Here is a 22,119-nt window from a genome sequence, read left to right as displayed (position 1 = left end):
AAAAGTTCAGAGACAACATCACACATTGAAACAAAATTCATGGACCGTTCATGTCGTTTTACCTGTCATGAAAGATGCATGCTAGATTTTAGCTTGTGATTTTTACTTTGTTTGTTTGACATGAGAAAACAAAATTGAGATTTTCATCCCATCATTCATGCTTCAATTCTAGAAAAAGAGATGACCAATGGGTCGTGTAGTGGGAGCTTACTTCGTCGAGGCTTTCAATGTCTTCTTGATTGTGAGGTCGAAAACGTTCGTGGTAGTAGTTTTCGAATAAGGTGCCGTCAAGGAGAGGTCTTCATCAATAACGCACTTATTTATGCTCAAGTTGCGGTCGGCGCGTGTTAATCTATTATGATTTAAACCAGGTATTTTGTGACGAGTAAAGACTCTTATGATCACGATTTAGATAGATTACTACGATGATCCCTCCTTCTCGATCTTTTCGTCACCAAACAAAATAACCCTTAGTAAAAAATTACTAAGTTTGCGCAAAAACTCTCTCCTTGCTAAGAATATGTATAGATATATGGTTAAACACAATGGAGATGCATCCTAAGGAGCTCTCGAGAGTTCCACACATGGCGTCCTTGAAGTTGCGGACTGACCATAAAATCATTTTCACTAAGTGGAATGCATTAGCTGTCCGCTTTTAGGTTGAGCAGTAAGGATTGGAAAAGGGCAATCCCTAGTTCTTACAACCAGCGTTTTTAAGATTAGAAGTCTGGCAAAAAAGGAGGGAAAGCTTCTTTCGTACTAGCCAGACAACTTGTCAAAAACAATTGAACATGTCCAGGATATATAGCACACTTTCTTTGTTTTGGTGTACCTAAATAACATTATCACATTGTTCTATCGAACTTCTGTCTTCTTCATTAAAACAAAATGAACTAATTTTATCAACGATAGAAACTTGAACATGAACGGAGAATGACAAAACATGAAAAATACCAAATGGCTTTGGTTAGCAAAAATGCAAAAAACAAACAAGAACAGGAGAGAAACAGCTCACATCAAACGCATGCACCTGCTAATTTTGTATGATTTTGTCGTGTTCGTCCTCTCTTGTCAGATTGTTTCTCTTTGGAACGAAACAAAGCAAACGGCAGAAATTCTTCAGGGGCTCGAAACAAAAGTCCAATCACGAAAGCAAGAGCAGTTTTAAGGCAAGCACGCGAAAGAATCTGTCGTTCAATTGGATGTGGGCCGAAGGATAATTGTGTGGCAGACAAGACCTTTCCCATTGCGTGTGAAGGACAATAATTGGGACCGCCATAATTGAAGCGGGCCAGAACTTCATTGTCATCAAAGTTTTGAAAATCTCATGTATGTTTGCTGGGAATGATCGAAATGCATAATAATGCAAAACGCAAGATATGACCTTTACTTGCTGAGTCATTAAGAAAAAGCAAAACCCTTTTTTGCTTCTGGAGTAGATTGCGATCCACTAGAGAATGATGACAGAAAGACTGAACCAGAAAAGCAAGGAAAGCTCCGAAATTTCTATCAAAGCCACAGACAACTCACTTCATAAACCCAACACAGAGAAAGGATACATGTGAGACAATTTCCATCTCAGAACCAAAATGCAGTCAATTCACAGAATCACACCAACAGATCACATAACAGAGAGTCGTAGACAAGGAATCTGCTTTAAATTCCATGAATCTTGAGAGCTCTCTCAGTAGAAACATTAACAAAACAATTGATTCAGACAACACAAAAGGTTCAGCTACTCATGCAGGGGGTGAGTTCTCAGCAGGAGATGTCCAGAATATGTCTTTGAGTGCGGGCCTAAGCTCCTTGCTGCAGAACTGATTGTACTCCAAAGTATCCCCGTTGTCCTTCTTCACCTCCACCACCAACAAGGACGGCGTCACCGCGAAGATCTCTGCCGCGATACCCAGCTTCCCTTTCCTCCCCGTCTCCTGCCCTTGCAGTTTCACCTTCGACTCGCTCTTCTTGATGCTGAACTTCCCCGCCTTGGCCACCTCCTCCAGTCTCGAAATCACGCTGCTCGCGGGCCTCGTCGTCGCGAACCTCATCTCCTCCTTCTCCTCCCTCTTCTTCTCCTCGAACAGCGGCGACAAATCGAAGCCCTCGGATAGCGAGATTATGTGGAACGCATTCAGGGTCTCCGACTGCTTCTTTGGCTTCTCGGCCGCATCCGCCCCATCAAAGGCCTCGAATTCCAACTCCTGCTTCGTTCTGATCGTCTTTGGCACGGACTTCTTAAACCAAGACGACTCCATGACCTTGGCAATGGTGATTCGCGTGCTCGGGTTCGGGTCAAGGAGCTTGGTAACAAGCCTCCGGGCATCGGAGGAAAACCATGGCGGGCACTTGAAATCTCCCCTGTAAATCTTTTTATACATGGCCATGATGTTATCATCCTGAAAGGGCAAGTAACCTGCAAGGAGGACATACAGGATAACCCCGCAAGACCAAAGGTCGGCCTTCGCGCCGTCGTATCCTTTCTTCCCAATCACCTCCGGCGCCACATAAGCCGGGGTCCCGCACGTCGTGTGCAACAAACCGTCTTGCCTCAAGTGCTCCGTGAACGCGCTGAGCCCAAAGTCTGTGACTTTCAAGTTGCCATCTTCGTCCAGCAGCAAATTCTCCGGCTTCAAGTCGCGGTGGTAGACACCGCGGCTGTGGCAGAAGTCGATCGCCGAGATCAGCTGCTGGAAGTACATCCGCGCGGCGTCCTCCCGGAGGCGGCCCTTGGAGATCCTGTTGAACAGCTCGCCGCCCCGGACGAACTCCATCGCGAAGTAGATCTTTGACTTGCTCGCCATGACCTCGTGCAGCTCGACAATGTGCGGGTGCTTCACCATCTTCATGACGGCGATCTCGCGCTTGATTTGCTCCATCATGCCGACCTTCATCACCTTCTCCTTGCCAACCACCTTCATCGCCACGCTCTTTCCCGTCTGGATGTTGCGAGCGTGGTACACCTTCGCGAAAGTCCCGTGCCCCAGCAGCCGGCCCATCTCGTACTTCCCATGGAGGACCGAGGAACTGGCGTCTCTGCCCTTGGGGTCCGCCATTTTCATGGCGAGAATCGAACCTTTCGCAGCGAATGATGTGATTTTTTTTTTAACTTGACACCGAGATTGAAATTGAAAGAAATTTGAGGGGAAACGAGAACCGGGCGAGTTCACCCGTCCTCGACGTGTTTCCGGTGACTATTCCGGCCGCCGATGGTGGTGGTGACGGAGGCGGAAGCGGCGGCGGCGGCGGCGCGGCTGCCGAATTCAGGATTTCTCAGCAAAAAGCCTCTCATCTCTCCGCATTCCCAATTCGAACAATATCAGGGTTACGATTCGGGAGGAATCGTTCGAATTGGAGGCAACGATTGAATCCATTACCCGCTGGGGGCGGCCGGTCTTATATAGCAGTTCTGCGAATGCTCGAGGTTGCCTCGAAGGAGAGGATCGGACGGCTGAGGATGGGGAGCCTGTGGGCCCCGACCGAGCACGTGTCGCGATCGTCAGGGTCAGATGATTAACCATTCTCGTGTCGAGCCATGGGTGGTGCCCAGTTACAGGTGTAAGGTCGAGATTAGTTCTGGCGTGTGGCGCGTGGTAATCGCCAATGAGATCTGGGGATGAATTTATTTACGGGTTTGTCCTTCCTACACGATGGAGGTTCTCAGTAATTCTGTGGGGGGGCCCATCTCCGGCGAGAACTTCCACGTAAGTCGATAGCGTTCGGTTCGGGTCGGGCCATCCGGTTCAATCACCGTGGCCGAGAACTTGAACTGAATCGCAGTTTTTCATTATTGAAAGAAGTGCACAAATAACGTGTTCCTGAAATTTAGTTAAATGTGTAATGTGATCCTAAATTTTTAAATTTTTTAATATGATATCGGTGATACTTAATTTTGCAGGTCTCAAGTCACGACGGCTCCCTAGTCTATTGGTATATATTAATTTAGTCATGTGGACCGCCATAAACATGAATTATAAAAACATAATATTGAACATCTTTATATAGTTCAGAGATTAAATTAAGCATGTATCAAAATTTCAATGACCACATTAAATAAATTAAAAATTGAATGACCGTATTGCACATTGAGTTAAAGTTCGAGGATCCCATTGAACGAATGAAAAATTTATGGACCAAATTGAACATTAGAGTAAAGTTCGGGAACCTTCTATGTGAATATCCCTTCATCATTTGCTCATGCATCATGAGCGATCGGAGTGAATCGGCAGGTTATGAGTTATGATTATAATCGAATCACTGAAATCAAGCATACCTATACATGATGAAGTGTCTAAGAGTAAAAATTGTGCAAAAAGGCCGACACGTATGATTTTGTTCCTTGGATCTTGAATTTGAACTCGAGCTCTTTCACAAGTCCAGCATCGCAGAGTTATGACTGTTTGATACATCTAGATTTGAATATCCCAGTTGCGCTGAAACTCATTCACGAAAATTTCCAAAGTTCAACGACATCGGCATAATTTTGTATGAACATCATCTTCAATTCGCTTTTGACACACCATATAAAATTCTCAAGTCTCACTTAAGGGTTTACCGTTGGGGTATGGTTTATATTTAATGACAAGAAAGCATGAGGATCTCTTGTGTCCATGAATAGCTATTGTTATTTATAGTTTGAGTCTAATTTTTTCATTAGTAGTTTGGGCTTGGGCCCATGAATAGCTACGACTATATATTTTCTATTTTCGCTTCTAATTGAGTGATGTGACGAGAGGTGCGATGTGCTAATTATAGTGCAATCATCTACTTGACGTAACATTATTTTAAGGGTGAATCGGGATAAATCTTGTGTCGATTTTCTCTTTCTCGCTTTATGTTTTTTCCTTCGTTGTGATTGAGCGTTGAATCCTAACATTTACTTCCAAATTACTTTTTTTATGAAAAAGAAAGGGTTGTTTTATGTTTTTCTTAAATTGATTATTGTTGCTTCTAATCACCCACTAATCCCGTTCATAAACCCCAAATTCTAATCGCTTCGCTTGATGTCTCGAATGGCTGATGCGAAATTGCTAGGAACTGCCATCAAAAGGTGAGGTGACTATATGTGGAAATCGTGTGGTCAGCAAAACAAGTTGACCTGAGTCCAAACCAGCTTCCGAACTTCTTACTTTGCCTAATAAGTTCAACAATGGCGGCCCCGGAACCTATTTACGAATTTACCACCCGACCGACGTCTTATTCTAAGAGTCGTGCCTTAATTTGATTTCTTCGAGCCACGTGTATGGCACGTTTGGCATTTACTTAATCCTAATCAGGAGAAACGTATGCCCTTTTTCCACTATCCAAATCATCCAATAAGCTAACGCTGTTATGTCTCGACAATCGAATAATAATTTATGTTTAAATATTTTCGTGAATGATTGAATTATTTTTCATTTTTTATTACGTTTTTGCGGGCGACACAAACGATGTCATCGGAACCGACGGTTGCAATCGAAAATCCACCGCATCAATTATTGAATAAATTAATGATGGAAATAATGAAGTTTTAAATTGGGAAAGATGGAGGATGATTCGATTGGAGCAGATGGGTGCCGGGTTGGTTTGTTGCACAGGTGGTTCGTGATGCACGCTTCCATGGATTGTCATCTTGGATCCTACCGATCTCTTTCGTTAATCGATTACACTTTTCTTGTTTGGCGATTTCAAAAGGACAATTAGGGGTTCGACCCAAAAAAAAAGGAAGGGACAATGAGGGCAGACGTGATTAGGCTCTATTGAAAAAGGAAACGATTAAGGGCGAATTTCCCAACGCAAAATGAGGATTCTTTAGGGCCGAGCATCCGAAGTATAATCCAATGCATGATTCAAGCATGAAAGATGTTAACCTGACAGTTTGAAATTACTGTTAGTTATTTTTTATCGCACGATCTCTCAATCAATGATTGTTTTAAGCGAAATACGGAATGATGGTGTGTGAATCTATGATTGAGATTGTATCGTCTCTAACGGTATTATCAAAAAAGCATTTCCCTTCAAGTTTTTATATTTCGTTATTCTATGATGCTAAATTGGTTGGTGATATCACTAATTTTCTCCCATTGCCGACATTATTGCTCGGTGATTGCACGTCTTTTTTCTTGTACTTATAAGATTGTATCGATCGACTTTGCCTATCGGATGGCTCAATAAGGTTAGGCTTAAATTTTTTTGGTAAGCATTAGTTGAGTCGCCTTTTTTAACTCATTGTTCATCAAGACATGCCACTAAAGCCTAGCAATATCATTCAGATAGATCAGATATAGCAACCGAACGGTCTATTCTTAAGTACATAAAATGACGAGATGGGTTGGGTATGAGCGTGTGAAGAAGGCTTTCCTCAAGAGCGAAATGCGAGGCGTAAATTGCCAATTCGTCTTAAATGACAAGGAACGTAGATTTCTTGAAATGTAAAGCGCAACCGCCAGGAATCAATTGGAAATTAGAAGGATGGAATTTAAGACAACAAAACGAACACTACACTGATATTCAATTCATAGCGAATCACCAGCTTTGCTCTAAAGCTGAAACTTGAGCGGAAACGTTCATTGCTTCAAGAGGAAAATCTTCTTCTTCAGAGCAAAAATTGGCAGAGTTTTTGGCATGGTCGGGGCATGTTTAGTTTCTCTGTTTTCTTTCTGTCTATGTTCTTGGGATCTTCCGCAAAAGGCTATTGCAATTCACAGTGTAATGGCCTCTCTAGCTGCTCCACATTTCCATGATCTATTTGTTTTTTTTTCCAGACTTATATACAGATAACACAGATAGCTATTTAGTAGAATATGGCGGTCTCTTTTCTCTCCACTGGCTCGGGAGATGTGTAAATACCTCAAGATGGGACCTCATTGAACTCGCTCTTATATAGCATTTTAGCAACTTTCACATCCATTGTGCATCTTGCACTAACCATTTGTTCCAATTTAAGCCGATTTTGTGTTGGGATGTAATTCATATTCCCCAAGAAGTTACGAGGGTCTCGCTCCCCCGTGAGTAGGTAGGGGCTGCAATGGGACAGCGTCCCCGAAACGTCAGAGGAATTTTATAGTCCGAGCCCATCTTTTACTGGTATTTTGGGTTTTGACTTGTAAATGGCTATTATTATACATAATCTATTTCTCTTGTTTTGTAAGTTGTAACAGAGAAATGGAAGGTGCTACTTATAGTATAATCATCTGGTGGATATAACCCTAATTTTAGGTGAATTAGAATAAACCCTATATATCAATTTCTCTTTCTAGCCTTTACTCTCTATTTCGTTGTGCTTGTGTGCCTAATTCTAACATATTACACCATAACTAATCTCGCTCTGGTTGAATTCGACTCCTTATGTGGTCGACGTCAATATATGACTTGACCCTCTTTATTTCGATCTATTTTCCCTTTTGGCTTACACCTACCGATCATATTGACAGGTCAAGGTTTGCAATAGCTTCCTGGCCATGTGTTTCCGTCATCGATAACATATCAAACGAACGGATAAAGGGTATCTTCGACACATGTTCTGAAAAATATGTCGCGACCAATAATCTGATTGGCCATATCTTAATTGAATTTCTGTATTTTTCCCATCTTAGAATCTCGTTTATTTCCTGGATTTTCCTTCTTTTTTCCATTTGTGGGAAAGATGCATTGTCCATACCAAATTGTTAGCTCATGTTAGGTCAGTGGATTGAGAATTTGAGGGCACACACCAGCAGGAGCTATCAATCTATGCTGCGGAAGCGAGAACTCCAGCAGTCCGCAGGACAAGAGATTCACGTGGTGGTTCTGTTCTATCAATTTTGCAGTGTAAGGCAGGTTAAGTGGTCCTAGTCGTTCGTGTCAGTAATACGAACATGAGAAGACCCGCCAAGACAGTGCGTGACACTGATGTATTTGTTCGCATGTGGTGAATAATTCTCAGCCACGACCATGTGACGAGGCTGCACATGAAAGATAACTTCTCTGCTCTTTTTCGTTTTCTCTTCTTCTTCTTGTTTTTGGGTATTGAGAGGATATGCCTGTTTGTCATTGCTTTTGAGATAAGGGTTTTCTCGTTGCATGCATGCATGCAATGTTATCCAAATTTCTCGAAAAGCCCAATGGAATAACAGCATGCTGAAGAATTGCAGGATGAGGACGTTCAAAATCGATGTTATCAATTATCATGCACCAGAAACCCTAGATTCTTTGAGCCAGAGAATAATTGTCGCTCTGGCTTCAAGATGGACTATTTTAAGTTTCACTGATCAGTCCTCAATTTAGGATGCTCATAATTCACATCGGACTGAATAATGGAAGGTGCACCATTATCAAAACATTATATGGTACAAGAAGATACAAGGGACAACGTTCCAAAAGGACCACACACACTAGACTGGGTCAGAACACATTGCGCATTCTACTAGTTCAATGAGTTAATGGTGAACACGGTATGGAAATCGGAAAATTATAGCTTACATCGTCACTATTTAAAAATCATGTCGTGGATATAATACTACTTCCAGAACCAAATCAAGTAAATTTGCTTCTTCTTTTTTTTATAAAAATAGTTATAAGAAGGAATCGATCAACCTGGCAAAGAAGACAACACCACTCTCTAATCTTCAACACGAACAACGGACTAAGTTCTTAAACGCTAAGATTTAGTTGGCACAAGTGCTCCTAAAGTTGCGAAATCAACCGGCTCTAGACTACGGTTGGAAGAGGATTCACCAAAGAGAAGGTGGAAAGGGATTCATCAAAGAGAAGACTAGTAAAGCTATCTTATCTGAACGAGGGTAAGAAAAAATGACCCTTCCCTATCTATTACTTCTCATTTGAGTAGTAACGAGGGATTCCCCTTTGTCAGCTCCTTGTTTGTGTCGTTGTCTTTGTCAATCGAGGCTAACCAAAGCGTCACAACAACATCCAAAGGTTGTCTTTGTCAACGCTACTAAGGACCGGGGCGAGCGGAATTCAAAAGAGGCTCGAAGAGGGGCTTACTAAGCAAAACAACTTACAAAACGAATGGGACGAAATAGGAACAAGAGGGAATTGTCTAGGTGGGGTACTAATCTTTTGCTCTAGTTTTTCAATAGCAAAAGGGGAAGAGATGACCATAGTTTTATGTAATATATAAAGTGTCTAGACTGAGATTTTTCCGGAACTATTGCCAGCTATGTTAAACACTTAACATGTTATACGAAAGCGTGATTTAATATTTAATGTATTCTCTGTCTTTTTTTTCAATAATTTCACATTATGGCCATACAGATATATGGAACCGATATACCAATATAGGTTGCAGAGGAGGGAATCAAATGGGTGCAAAGAGACAAGATTCTATTGCCGCCACCACGAAATAATTCACCAATTGAAAATCTTTTGGTCGACCTGTCCCGTTTGAAAAGATATTCGTAATAGTAATTCGCGTCTCTTCTGCGTCCTCGCATGAGAGCTGAGGGCGTCCACAGGTTCCAAACCGAAACCATTCATGGCGACAAACACGGCAGAGCGACAGGTTCTTGTCTCTCCGATCGTGATGTTCGGGGAGGCACCGGGGTGCCCGTTCATCGCCGTTGAGGTTCTCGACATCGACCTCTGTATTTGTGCGAACATTTTGCAGTGGTGGTGGAGGGAGCCGAGAGAGAGAGAGAGGCCGAGGCTGCGTCGCCGTGACGGTAGAGGTAGCGATGGAGTCGATTAGGTCCATATATATAGATATCATCGTTCACATCCAAAAAAGCCATGTGCTTTGGAAGAAGCTTTGTACAGTTTGGGAAAAAAACGTAGGCGATAAGGAAGAGATGGAAGGAGCTTGATTAGGGTTAGAAACGTTTAAGATCAACAGAGTTAGGAAAAATGGGAATGAATTATTTTCTAAAAAAGTGGATAATCTGGGATTACTATGACACGAGGGACCCAAGTCCATGTCTGATATTTTGGGTGCGGTCGACACGAACCAACTACAGTAGTTAGATTAGATGTTCCACTGCCAGAGATGCCGCACTTAAAATAATGACAACATGTTGATACTGTTAAAGGTAAAACTGGAAGATTTAGTTTTGATGTATTGTGATGAACAAAAAAAAAAAAAACATACTAGGTAATTGACTTTAATTTCATGCAAAGGTGGAAAAGCCAAAAGAAAAACTATGTAAATTTTTAAATCATGCAAAATTTAGGGATGAGAATCTCTTTGTTAAGGGATGATCAGCAAGCTTCGGGAAAAAGTACCAAAAAAAAAATCCTAAACATATTGCATTGATATCAATTTAGTACTAAATCTTTTAATTAGATCAATTTCGTCCTAAATATTTTCACATTGATACCAATTCGGTTCATCCGGCTAATTTAGGGCGGATTTCACCGACTTGGACCGTGGACACTTTTTTATAATTTAATAGTTTCAATTTTATTTTTTGTTATTTCCTTTCCCTTTTCTTTTTATCGATGGCCTCGTCATCGGCCATGGCCTGGGCGAGGATGAGCGTCGACGAGGCCCCCTCCCGGATCTCGGTGAGGCCAACCCTCGCCAGCCACCAAAAAAAAAAGCAAAGGGAAAAAAGAAAATAATAAAAAACGTTAAAATTTATTAAAAACAATGTTCACGCCGACGTCGATCGCCTCATGTAGGACATGTCGGCTGTCTCATGCGGGGCGGTCGGCGTCGCGGCGATGATTTCCAGCCAAAATTGATTGGATAGACTGAATTGGTACTAATGTGAAAATGTTTAGGATTAAATCGATCCAATTAAAAGATTTATAACTGAATTAGTACAAATATAATAATTTACGACTTGTTTTTTGATGGTTTTTCCCCATACTACTTGGCCTTTTGATGGCTGCTGAGGCCAATAAATGCCAGACCTACATACTCATCAATTTAAAGGTATAGTTCTGACTTGTCGACCGTCGAGTGAAGACTGATGCAACAAGCAACACCTCGAATAATCCCCAGGAATTTGTCTGAACGTATTCATGTCCATTTGCGACATCTTTATAATATATAGTATGAAACCGCCCACAGATATCAATATAAAAACGTGGATTGATATAGCCAGCCGTATACAAATTCTTCCATTTCTCCTCACGATCCCACATTTTATGTTATTTTTCGTATCCAAAATGGAAAAAAAAAAGTTTTTAAATAAGAGAAACTTTTTTCGGTTTTGGGTTGTCAAGTTGGTCATTGATGATTTAGATTTGAGAGCCCCCAAAAAGCCAGACAGTTTCGGCAATGTTTTGTCTGCATGTCTTCCCAATTAATTTGCACATAACGTATACATTTTTTTTTGTTAATCGTAAGGTCGCATGTGAATATACATTAGCAGATACACAGATTGTTCCGTTCGATGCAATGACATCTTCAGGACCTGTTTGGTATCGTGCATGTTTCTCTGATTCATGTTCTTTTGTTTTTTTAGAACAGATCGGTGATCGGGGAATAAATTTGGAATAGAAACGAGAAGTAAATAAAAATCTACTTCTCTATTCTCGATAATAAAATTAGAAAAAAATCATTACTGTTTAGAAATTATTCTCGAGAATAAAATTGTTGCAAAACGTATCCTTACTGGCCCAATTCATATCGCACTGCTCTCCTCAGAAAGTCTTGGCGAACTCTTTTAGCCCCAGTTTAAAATTATAAATGTTTGTGTCTGCAATTTATTTGGCCCGCTTTTATTCGGTCTTTAACATAATCTGCCCTACTTATGTATTCACTTACGCCTTGTCTCATCACTTTTGTAAGTCATTCTTGTTAGCAATTTCTCACAGTATAGGGGAAAAGTACCAAAAACAGTTCTAAAAACGTTTTGTATTTATGCCAATTCAGTCCGAATTCAGTCCATTCGATTAATTTTGACTGAAAATCGCTAACATAAACGATGGCTGTCTTACGTGGAGTGGTCGGCACTAACGCGAATATTTTTCAAATTTTTTATATTCTATTTTATTTTTTTTATGTCCTTTCCTTCCTTCCTTTTTTATTTTTCAACTGTGGGGCCGGCAAGGTCCTTCGTGCCCTCGCTGGACACAAGAGAGGGTGTCAGCCTTCACCTGGATCTAGGCTACAATGCCCTCACTCAGACCAAGCGAGGATCACGCGGCCCTCGCCGGCTGGAGTTGTAGAATTAAAAACAAAGAAAAGAAAAGGAACATGTTAAGAAATTGTAACATCTAGTGCACGCCAGCACCGGTTGTGCCACGCAAAACGGTCGGCGTTCATGTCAGCGATTTCTGATCAATATTGATTGAGTGAACTGAATTAGCAGAAATGCAAAAAGTTTTAGGACTAAATTGGTTTGATGAACGTTAGCGTCGTGGGTCAATGGGCATTAAAGATCAAATGCCCTGTCACCTCCTCTCTTCCTCTTTCACCCAGGAGGACACGGAGGCTCCTTCTGAAACCGACCCTGTTGACTTATCCTCTCGACAATCCTGAGGTTGAGAAGTGATCAGGTCATTGCAAAAACAAAGGTTTGAAGACGAGGGTTTGGTCGGAGGAAGCTTCAAGAGGAAGCAGTTTCATTTTCTTTATGGGTTATTGTGTAAGATAAGCTGTCGATTTCTGGCCAAGGAAATTCTGAAAAGGAAAGAAGATGAGCTATCGATCTTCTTATCCATTCATTTCGAGACTCTCGCTCGCTCACGTCTCACACGCCCTCCTGATTGATAACAACGTCTACTTACCAGCACAAAGGCCCTCACGAGAGATCGAGATCGAACACCGCGTTCAAACGGTGGTTTTCGAACGCGCCTTCTTGTCGGCTCCGAAACGTGCTCGGGCTCGACACGGAGCTGCATGCGATCGCGACGTCGGTAGCGAGTGGCCCTTAGAAGTTGCTTTTTTTCGCGCGGCAGTTATTGGTCGATCGTTATAGCCGGTGAGAACTCGTTGCGTGGGACGATCCAAATCGATTCGGGACCACAGAACTGATTTCGATCTCCGAACATCGATCCTGTTAAGGTATAGCAATTTTGAACGGCCTTAAGGAGACACGACGCCACGGATGCACGAGGCTCCGCCTCAAAAAGAGATTGCTAGAACTTGCAATCCGTAAGTTTTGGGAAGAGAAGGACACAAAATTATGCGGCCTCACCCACCCATCGGTGGCCGCGATGGTTTGAGTCCAGTTCCTTTCACGAGAGGTCCCGAGTTCGAAACTCGTAGGCGTCGGTGATTTAAGCGGGGAGTCGTGGCGGTGGGATGCTGCGCTAGCCCCCCGAGGAATAGTCGTGCTCCATCGCTGGTTTGAGTCATAGCACACCGGCCACGCGGACACCTCGGTTATCAAAAAAAAAAAAAAAATTATGCGACCTCACATGAGGGTCCATATGGAGGATCTCATTGCTTTCGCCCACTCTCGTACCATTTTTTTTTTTAATTGCAGCGCTATTTTTGTCCCCATTTTGGTTACGACACTTCTTTTTTTCAATTAACCTTTACTTATCAAAAGATCCTCCTCTCTCCCTCTTCAATTTCACTGTCTTTTTTTATCAAGTTAATCCACAAAATTGCCATTATTTCTATCATCTCTCCTCAAATTCACAATACAAATGCTCAATTACACCGATCAAAATATCGATTTACCATATCTTATTGCCATTTTGCCTAGAGAGAGATCCCCGACCGTGAACAATTTTTTCTGAAAAGCTATGGACAATGTTGTCTCCAACCGACTGATTTTCCAGGGCTAAGACCGTGAGTCAATCCAAAAGTAGCAGGAAATTCTAATTTGAAGCCCATAATGGAATGATTGGGCTCCAACCCACTGGGCCTCATGAAGGTCTCAGCCCATGAAATTGGAGGACCACAGGACTAGGAGCAATGCTATTTGAAACCTGGCAGACAAAATTAATCACCCTGCATTTCCCAAGAGATGAAGCCACTCACCAAATGCCTAAAACTGTTCTCTTAATAAGCAGTCGGCGACATTTTCAATCATATCATTCCAACAATGTACTACATTCCGCCCGGCGCCCGCAACCCCAGTTGCCGAAGTCTTCCTCGGGCCGATCGCACTGGGGGTCCATGAATTTTCCTGCTCCATTTTCCTGTGAAGAATGTTGGCATAAAGTACCTCATCAAGTTACAATTATATCTCTGAATGACAGTTTTGACTTCGGTAAAGAACAGATTGCCTGCCCAAGGGCAATGTAACTAACTCACTGATACCAATCTAAAGAAGTATTAGCCAGGCTTCAGTGGTTGCCTATCCAGGATCATATGTCAGCTGAATCTGCCGATGGGTACTAGTTACTCTTCACGCCAACCTCGCGTTCCATGAAATTGCCTGAGTTATAGGCATCCATTGGCACCACGACACAGCTGACGAGAACATCGGGAAGTGTGTCTGCCTTGTGTTGATCAGCCATTAGTCCAGGGGTTTAGAGTGAGATGGTTTGGGGAAGTAAGCAATCACGAAACTTGTAACTGCACAGCAACTAATCTAAGGCCTAGGACGCCTTCTTTTGATTTCTTTGTTCTACCACAGTTGGTCTGTACCTCTGCGTTGTCGCTTCTGCAAATCCGCTCTTGACGAACTCAGCTCCTCTACAATCTCCCGCTGAGCTGTTGCCGGCAGTCTGCTCATGATATCTGAAGGCAATATATGCAACGAACGCTGCACGTGAAAATAAACTATTATCAGCGCCTCCAGATCAAAACGCAAGGCTATTGAGATCGAGAGAACAACCAGTTTACCTCCCCAAGCTCTTCCAATAATAGAAGAAAAGCTCCAAAAGATTAAAAATGCAGCAGCAGCTATGGCTTTCTTGTGAGAGCACATGCCCCAAGAATCTCGAAACAATTGAATCCAAAATTTGCCTGCACAATCCACATTGGATCAGATTAGATGTTAGCACCGAACTTAGAAATGCCATATTATCTCCTGCAAGTTCTCCCGTCATGCGAGAAAATTGTTTCTAGGATACAAAGTGGCCAAAACTGTAAGGTTTGGCGTTCTCTAAACAATGCTTCTAAAGCTTCATGTCATCCCACTGAAGATGACACTAAACATTGTAAAGGAGCTGGTTCGAAAGATACCGAGAGTTCTGTCCAGCTCTCTCTAACAGTAACCTAGCTTAATTAAGATCTCAATAAAAAGGTACAGATGATTGAGATCCAATCGGTACCCAAAGGACATAAATCAAAGTTCAATAAAGGATGATGTAGCAAGTACAAGAAAATTCAAATCAGAATTAATGAAAGTCCAAGAGAAGTACTAAACTTCCTTTTTGGAACTCGTTGCAACACCCCAAGTAAGATCCACTCTCAATGATCACCTTGATAATTCCTTTTGGGCTGGAACCCATGTGAATTGGCTAGGCCGTCACGGAAGCATGGCATTGGTGCCATTTGTGACCACCTAGCTTGCTCCGTGCGGGCCAAGATACCAAAAGAGTGCTCGAGTTGGTGCTCGTTTGGAGTAAGATCTTATTTTGGGGAGTTGCACTGATGGAGCTTTATGGATATGTATCATTAACAAGTAGCACGGGCACAGCATGTAAGCATGCTGCAGCCAAATTACAGATTACCTTGTGCAGTCAAATGTTGGGAATATGTAAAGCAGAGTTTTGGTACAATGAAAGCTCCAAAAAATCCTGCAGGAATGAGCAATGCAAAGTGTAAGTAAGATAGCATAATTTGCATGAATATTACAAAACTCTTTCTTCCATTTGGCTGCATCTCAGATAAAGAGAACTAGAGTAGCCTGTGAACATTAGCATTAAACAAGCAAATGCCGAGCAAATGCTTTGACGTTCTTATTGAGTCTTTTGAGGGTGAATATTGCACTGTGCGACACTCCTTAACTCCCCCATTCTTTTGAAAGGTAGCCAAAAGCCAACTTGATGGCTGAGGAAAATCTCTACTAATGTAGTTCCAACTTTCCATTATGAGATGGGTAACCGCTGTGTACTAGCAGTAAAGAAAACATTTCTTTTCACAGGCAGTTCGGATCAATAACATGGGCTAAATTTAACCGTAAGTTCTGCAACAAGATAATTGTTAGTTGTATACCCTACAGACAGAGCCTGTGAAGATCCTTCTTATTATTGATAGCATTATATCAAATCCTGAAATCCTCTTACTAAAAAATTTAATGCAAACTTACCAAGTTTGACCATCATCCCTACAGTCATGGAGCTTCCACATTTGGCCAGAACAAAGAGCAGGACTGCCAACTGCAATTTTCACCACTCATTAGCTTCTGTACTTAAAAGAAGCCGTTGGTTAATAAGCAAAATCACCTCACCTTCATCGTAGTCAATGGGTCTCCAGAGAGAACAGCTCGGAGCATAAACAAGAATTCGTTGAAGCAAGGAAGCACCAATTTCACCAACTGCATTGCCTCTTCCTCTTTACACTCACATCTCATAGCGGCTATATCCACATAACCCCTGAAAGCAAACAGATGCGACACCAGCACTAAGTTAGGAGAACAAAGAATTCAGCGACATCATCTGTAGCATTACTATTGTAACTGTTTTACCTGCTAGTGAGGGATCTGTACAGAAAAATTGCAGCAAGAATGATGAGACTCAGATAAGAAACCAGAGAAATGAAGCTGGAGAAGCAGAAAAGAAACAAGGTCTCAAGCTCAATTCGCATCTGAAAGAGAGCAAAAGCCAAAATAAGTCGATATCACATCTTTTACCTGTAATGGAGATGCTTAGCATAGGAGGATGATATTATCAGTAGTATTCCAATTGCAAAGGCCAATGCTGACTTATATGCATATTTCCACATAACCAAGTCCACTGAAAAAAAAAAAACAAAATTTTTGTGCCTAAATTAAGTTACAGTATCCACAGAAAATTTAGTTCAGAGAGTACCCAGAAAGCATAAATTACCCAAAATTTGCCATCCCTCCTGTGTCTCACTGGAACGTCCTTTCTCATTGGATGCTGTAACAAGGAACAAAAACTGTGATAGGACACAGATAAAAGTGTCAAAGAACTAGTAGAAGTACAAAATGTGAATGCAAAACTTACACAAATTCTGCTTGGCATAATGTTGATGGATTATAGAGGATTTCGGGATAGCAGGAGGCTCTTTAGTTGCACCCAGAGATGTGGGCTTACTTGGAGGAGTATAAGCAGTATTCCTATGCACTCCATTGCGGTTCAATGTAGAAGAAGGCCGTTTCCCGGCATCAAAACGAATTGGTTTGTGCTTTTCACTGAAATGATTATCTATTCTCTCTCCACTTGCCACTTTGTTGGATTTCTGCTCTAATGTGTGAATTTTCTTGATGTCAAAGCTGTGTTTTTCAAACTCAGTCTCGGCTTTCTCATCAATGCAATGACCCTCCAATCCCTCATCCTCGAAAAATTCTTCCTCCCCATCATCATTATCATGATTGCCATGAAGGTCATAATCATGGACTAGTGCCTTTGGAGCAGGCTTGACCTGACCCACATCGCTCATAGTGCTTGAAATGATTCTCTCTTGACAAACCCCAACCTCCTTGCAGTTTTCCTCGGATCCCCCATGACGAGATTGACATAAATCCTTGAAAGGCTCCAAATTTTTCTTCCTCAGTTCAGCTGAAACAACCTTTTCAGCACCAAGAACAGATTCACTCACCTCCTTTGCCTCAGGCCCCGATTTTCTCTCCTGAGAAATTCCAAGCTCTCTCTTTTCCTTCACACCCAGAATTGGGCTCTTCTTTTTCTTGATTCCATCACCTGAAACGCTCATTTCCTTGACCTGCTCATCAAGACTCTTGCTCGACTCATCGAGCTCCCTAGCAATCTGAATTGGGCTATCAATGCTCTCTGATTTCCATGTCCTTCTCTTCCCCACAGCTTCACTCTTTCTCAACGTGACTGAACTGGGAGCGGTGGGCACATCACCAGTAGTGTTATTATCATCATCTTCGAACACACCAAAGACTCTGATCCCACCTTTCACTTCATCTAACCTCATCCTCCTCTCCCAAACTGAACCTGCCACCACCCCATTTCTCACTCCACTCCTCCTCTTTCTGGTATCCATCACCACCCGTGCGACTCCCTATCTCAACCCTCACGATTCTGCACAATAAACCGATAAAAGAGCTTCCTTTTTGCTTCCTCTCTGTCTCTGTGTCTTGGTGAGAAAATGAGCAGATTTCAGCGGGAACAAGGCAACAAAAGGATTTTGGTGTGATCTGATACGACTCGGCTACCAAAAAGATATCTGGGGAAGCGCGTCAAACGAGGCAATCAGAATTCAGAAGCGCATCATCATTCACATGCCATTTTTTATGGTATGAGAGAGAGAGAGAGAGAGAGAGAGAGAGAGAGATACAGCCAGAAAAGAAGAAAAGAAAAACAAAAGGGAAATGTGGGTACAAGCGTGTCGGTGGCGATTGACCAGAAGCCATGTAAGGAAGGAAGCTGCCAAGAAGCTAATGCTAAATGGTACAGTTGATCTTCTGCTGGAGATTCCCCAGAAAGAGTTTTCTGTAAAGGAAGAAAACAGAGAGAGAGAAGAGAAACAAATATTAAATGAGGAAGCGATATTGACAACCCCGCAGTCCAACGTGGAAATTTTCCAATGCATCAGATCAGAGCGAGGTAACATCTTTGGTCCCATTTGGCCTACTAAATCAATCAACAGCGATGACTGTTTCTTTTTTTACTTTTCTAAGTTCCTTTCGCTTTCTTGATTTAGGCGCTTTTCTTTTGCCATATTTTCTAATTAACGTGATAAAAAAATTTCAAATTAATACACTTATAAATTTATTTCAAAAATATTTTTTTAATCATAAAAAATGATAAGCTGATACATTTGTGATAAATTTACTATAAAATATATTTTTAACCATAAAAAAACTCAAACCGGTACATATGTGACAAATTTACCATATATTTGTATCCGTTAAATTGGGTTCACACCATAAAAAATCTTAAACCGATACACATGTGATAAACAGAAAGTAAAAACTCCAAACTCGTACGTCCGTAAGCTATAACCAATTTGACAGTAAAATTTAACCAAAACTGACGGAGGGTAAATTTGTCACCAATGTATTAATTTGATATATTTGATGGTCAATAAATTAATTTTGGATAAATTTATCGCGAGTATAATAATTTAGAGTTTTTCATGAAATGACCTTTCTCTTCGTAGCATTCTAAATCTTGAATTCTCCCTGTTCATAAAGAATATAAAACTAAACATTGTAAAGAGAACACTTTATTTTTTTGGACACAAAGACTCAAGTTTCATATAATGCCACTGTGGAATTGTTTTTTCTCTGTCAACGACGAAGTGGGGACCATCAAATCATCATTTTGTTACTTTTTTAACCTGTTTTTTTAACTAATTGAAAGATGAAAATCTCGAGGAACAATTACTACATTAAACAACTTTTTATATAAACAACTTTTTTTTGGGTCTAATTTTATATAAACAATTTACAAAGTGTTTTGTTTAAGGATTGTGGACATGTGGCATGCGAGTCAATGATCAGCGGGTATCCTAAATTTGATATACAGAATTGACACACTGATTAATAGAAGGACTAAAGGATCGGGTGCATTTATTTTGCGAAAAATAAATTAATTAAAAAATATTTTCTAAAAAATTACCGTTTGTATCGCTTACAAAATTGGACTAAGAAAAAAAAATCACCATCCATGAGAATAAACTGGACATCGATTGTGAAGTAATTTTTATTGGCTAATTATTTCAAGATATAAATGATTATTTTTAAGAAAGTATTTTTCAAATCATCCAATTTCCGCAAACCTACCATTACTTGATGTGCATCCTACTGCACATCAAGTAATTCCTGAACAATCCCCCCAGATCTAACTTGCCTAGCCTGTCTTTAATTAAGTGCAAAAAGTGGAATCAATCTAGTGCACATGAGCTACTTCTACTAATAATAATAATAATAATAATAATAAAGGGCAAAACAAAGAGAATTGTACTGCTATGAAATCAAAGTGAAGGAAAGACCTTGCAATGGTTGAGATGTGAGGTCTTAACCACCTTTGACAACACCCAATTAACCAATGTAGTCCGATAGAACTGATAGGTTACATATGAATACAGATTCCTGTTTTGCTTTTAATAGCTCCTCTTCACATCATGCCAATGCAGAGAGGGTGGGTGGGCATTTGTTGTTTCATCAGGAAAGCAACATATTTGCAAAATCATATGATGGTCCAACAGCATGATTGCTTAATGGTAGGCTCCCACCAACATCAAATTCCAGATGCTGATTTTTTTTTTATTTTTGCCTTTTTTCCATATGGTAATGGCAGGCAGATGCCATAGCTGGAAAGTATTATGAGGTTAGCACTTTACTTTAGTTTCATATTATATACTAACCCTCTTTTTAACTTCTCCGCGCTGGTGATAATCATGGCACTGTACAAGAACAATGGCCAACACAAAGATCTAGCTAGAGGAAAAGGGTGAGAAGAAAGAAAACTCACAGTGCCTCACTCAAGGGTGAGACATAGGGTCGTCGTGCGAAATTTCATATATTGCGGTCTTTACAGGACGAAAGCTGCACGAGTCGATAGATAGCCCCGAAGCCACGGCCTCAGCCAACCCTCGATTGATTGGTAATGGTACAAATAGCATTTAACTCTGTAGTATTGCCGGTCTTCTTATTTGTCATTCACTGGAAACACTTGAATGTTCAAAGGGTAAAACAACCTTTAACTCTTGCCTTAGGTTCATATTACAATACCTGTTTTCACTCCACACACTTAAATTGATGAGATCCTGCAGGAGGAAATATATATATGACTAATATGAGCGAAGGGTTTGCAATTTTCACCAAAAAAAAAAATGGAGGACGAAAAAACCTCAAAGCATCCTAAGTAAGGCACTCATATGACCACTCCTAGAGAGGAACTTTTCCTCTCTCTTGATGCAAACACCGTTTGTTCATTCATTCTTGCCAGAACCCTAGAGTCTGAGACAGTGGAGCTCCTGCTGGTCTGCGAGGTTGAACGATGTCCTAGAAGATGTCTTATCCGGATATATCACATCCTTTTAATAAGGTTCTTTTATTCAGATTATATCTGAGTTATAACTGGACATATTCGGATTTTGCATTTCCCAAACACCAGATAGAACGTAAGTTATCGTATCTGGAGTCATGACTGGTGTACCACACGCAGCCTATGGGCCCGCAAACGTTTCAAGAAAATGGATTGGGCAGGCTTTCCCTTTAGCCCGAATAGCCCATTGGGCCTCGAAAGCAAACCTTTTTTCCAGGCTATGCTTTGAGATCGAGCTTGGCCCATTCTCTTGCTTGGTTTTTCCCTGCCAGTTTTCTCTCTCTCCTTTTGTTTTGCATGGCTTGTCTCCTCTGTGAATTATTGTCTCTCAAGCTCAGATCATCTGCAATTTTGCATACCTCGCGTGGGGCAGCGTTTTTAGGAACAGAACAGCAGCATTGATTAGCTTCACCCCTGATCACGCTTCAAATGTAGTTGGACGAAGTAGTCAAAAAAAGGTTGGTGCTTGAAGCTTTCTTCACTTGATTCCGCGTTGGTTTGGGACTTTCAGATAGTGATTGTCCTATCTAAGTGGCAATTCCTGGTCGCATTTGTTGCCTTGAGCACTCGAGCCCTGCCACACCACCTGGAAGTTTTCGAGTTTTTTTCATCTAGATTGGTGCATCGATGAGTGCAAATTAAGTTCCAGTTGTCTCAATCTCCCAACCCAGTACTTCAATGTAGCAGAAGTCGAGCTGAGGATTGCTGACATGAGAATAAAGATTAAGCATTATGATGTGGCCATATTTTTCTGCAAGTGCTCTAGTTTTGAGTCTTGATTGCTCGTGTAGAGAATGTAATCCATTGTAGCAATGTTATTCACCTTTGTAAGGTTTATGGATTTCATCGCCTATCATTCTTATGCTACGTACCTTCGCAGATACTTTCGAAGAGCGAATACTGGTATATGTGCATGTCCGAGTGCTTTCGGAAGCATAAATGTGAGAGCTGTACCATGAGCAGCTCATGATCAGATGGAGTGCCCGCCACTGACACCGAGTTGATAAGCAAACTGCTCTCGGGAGAATTTGGCCTTTGATCAAGTCTGGTTTTCCTAGGGACATTAATCTTTCAGCTGAGTGACAGGTGTAAGCTGCAGGATATTCCTCGTCATCTATCAGTATCAGGAGGTTTCGAGACTTCTTC

The 22,119-nt window shown here is 41.4% G+C and overlaps 2 protein-coding genes across 2 annotated transcripts; both read right to left on the bottom strand.

The window, feature by feature from the left end:
• Positions 1–1,485: 1,485 nt before the first annotated feature.
• LOC115752630 (CBL-interacting serine/threonine-protein kinase 6) lies at positions 1,486–3,383 on the bottom strand. Its single transcript, XM_048278300.1, has 2 exons — positions 3,084–3,383; positions 1,486–3,053 (listed from the first exon to the last, which is right to left on the bottom strand). Exon 2 carries the CDS (start codon positions 3,051–3,053, stop codon positions 1,740–1,742), a length of 1,314 nt encoding a protein of 437 aa, XP_048134257.1. The 5' UTR covers positions 3,084–3,383; the 3' UTR covers positions 1,486–1,739.
• A 10,476-nt stretch (positions 3,384–13,859) lies between these two features.
• On the bottom strand, positions 13,860–18,235 carry LOC115752591 (reticulon-like protein B21). Its single transcript, XM_030690839.2, has 9 exons — positions 16,957–18,235; positions 16,816–16,869; positions 16,620–16,722; positions 16,455–16,529; positions 16,218–16,362; positions 16,077–16,146; positions 15,499–15,564; positions 14,666–14,788; positions 13,860–14,585 (listed from the first exon to the last, which is right to left on the bottom strand). The coding sequence occupies exons 1-9, from the start codon at positions 17,960–17,962 to the stop codon at positions 14,419–14,421; spliced, it is 1,809 nt and encodes a 602-aa protein (XP_030546699.1). The 5' UTR covers positions 17,963–18,235; the 3' UTR covers positions 13,860–14,418.
• Between the last annotated feature and the right edge of the window lie 3,884 nt (positions 18,236–22,119).

This window comes from Rhodamnia argentea, chromosome 4, assembly GCF_020921035.1.
Source record: "Rhodamnia argentea isolate NSW1041297 chromosome 4, ASM2092103v1, whole genome shotgun sequence".
NCBI lineage: Eukaryota > Viridiplantae > Streptophyta > Magnoliopsida > Myrtales > Myrtaceae > Rhodamnia > Rhodamnia argentea.
Note: the sequence above shows the minus strand (reverse complement) of the source record. Positions and strands in the feature narration are given on the sequence as shown.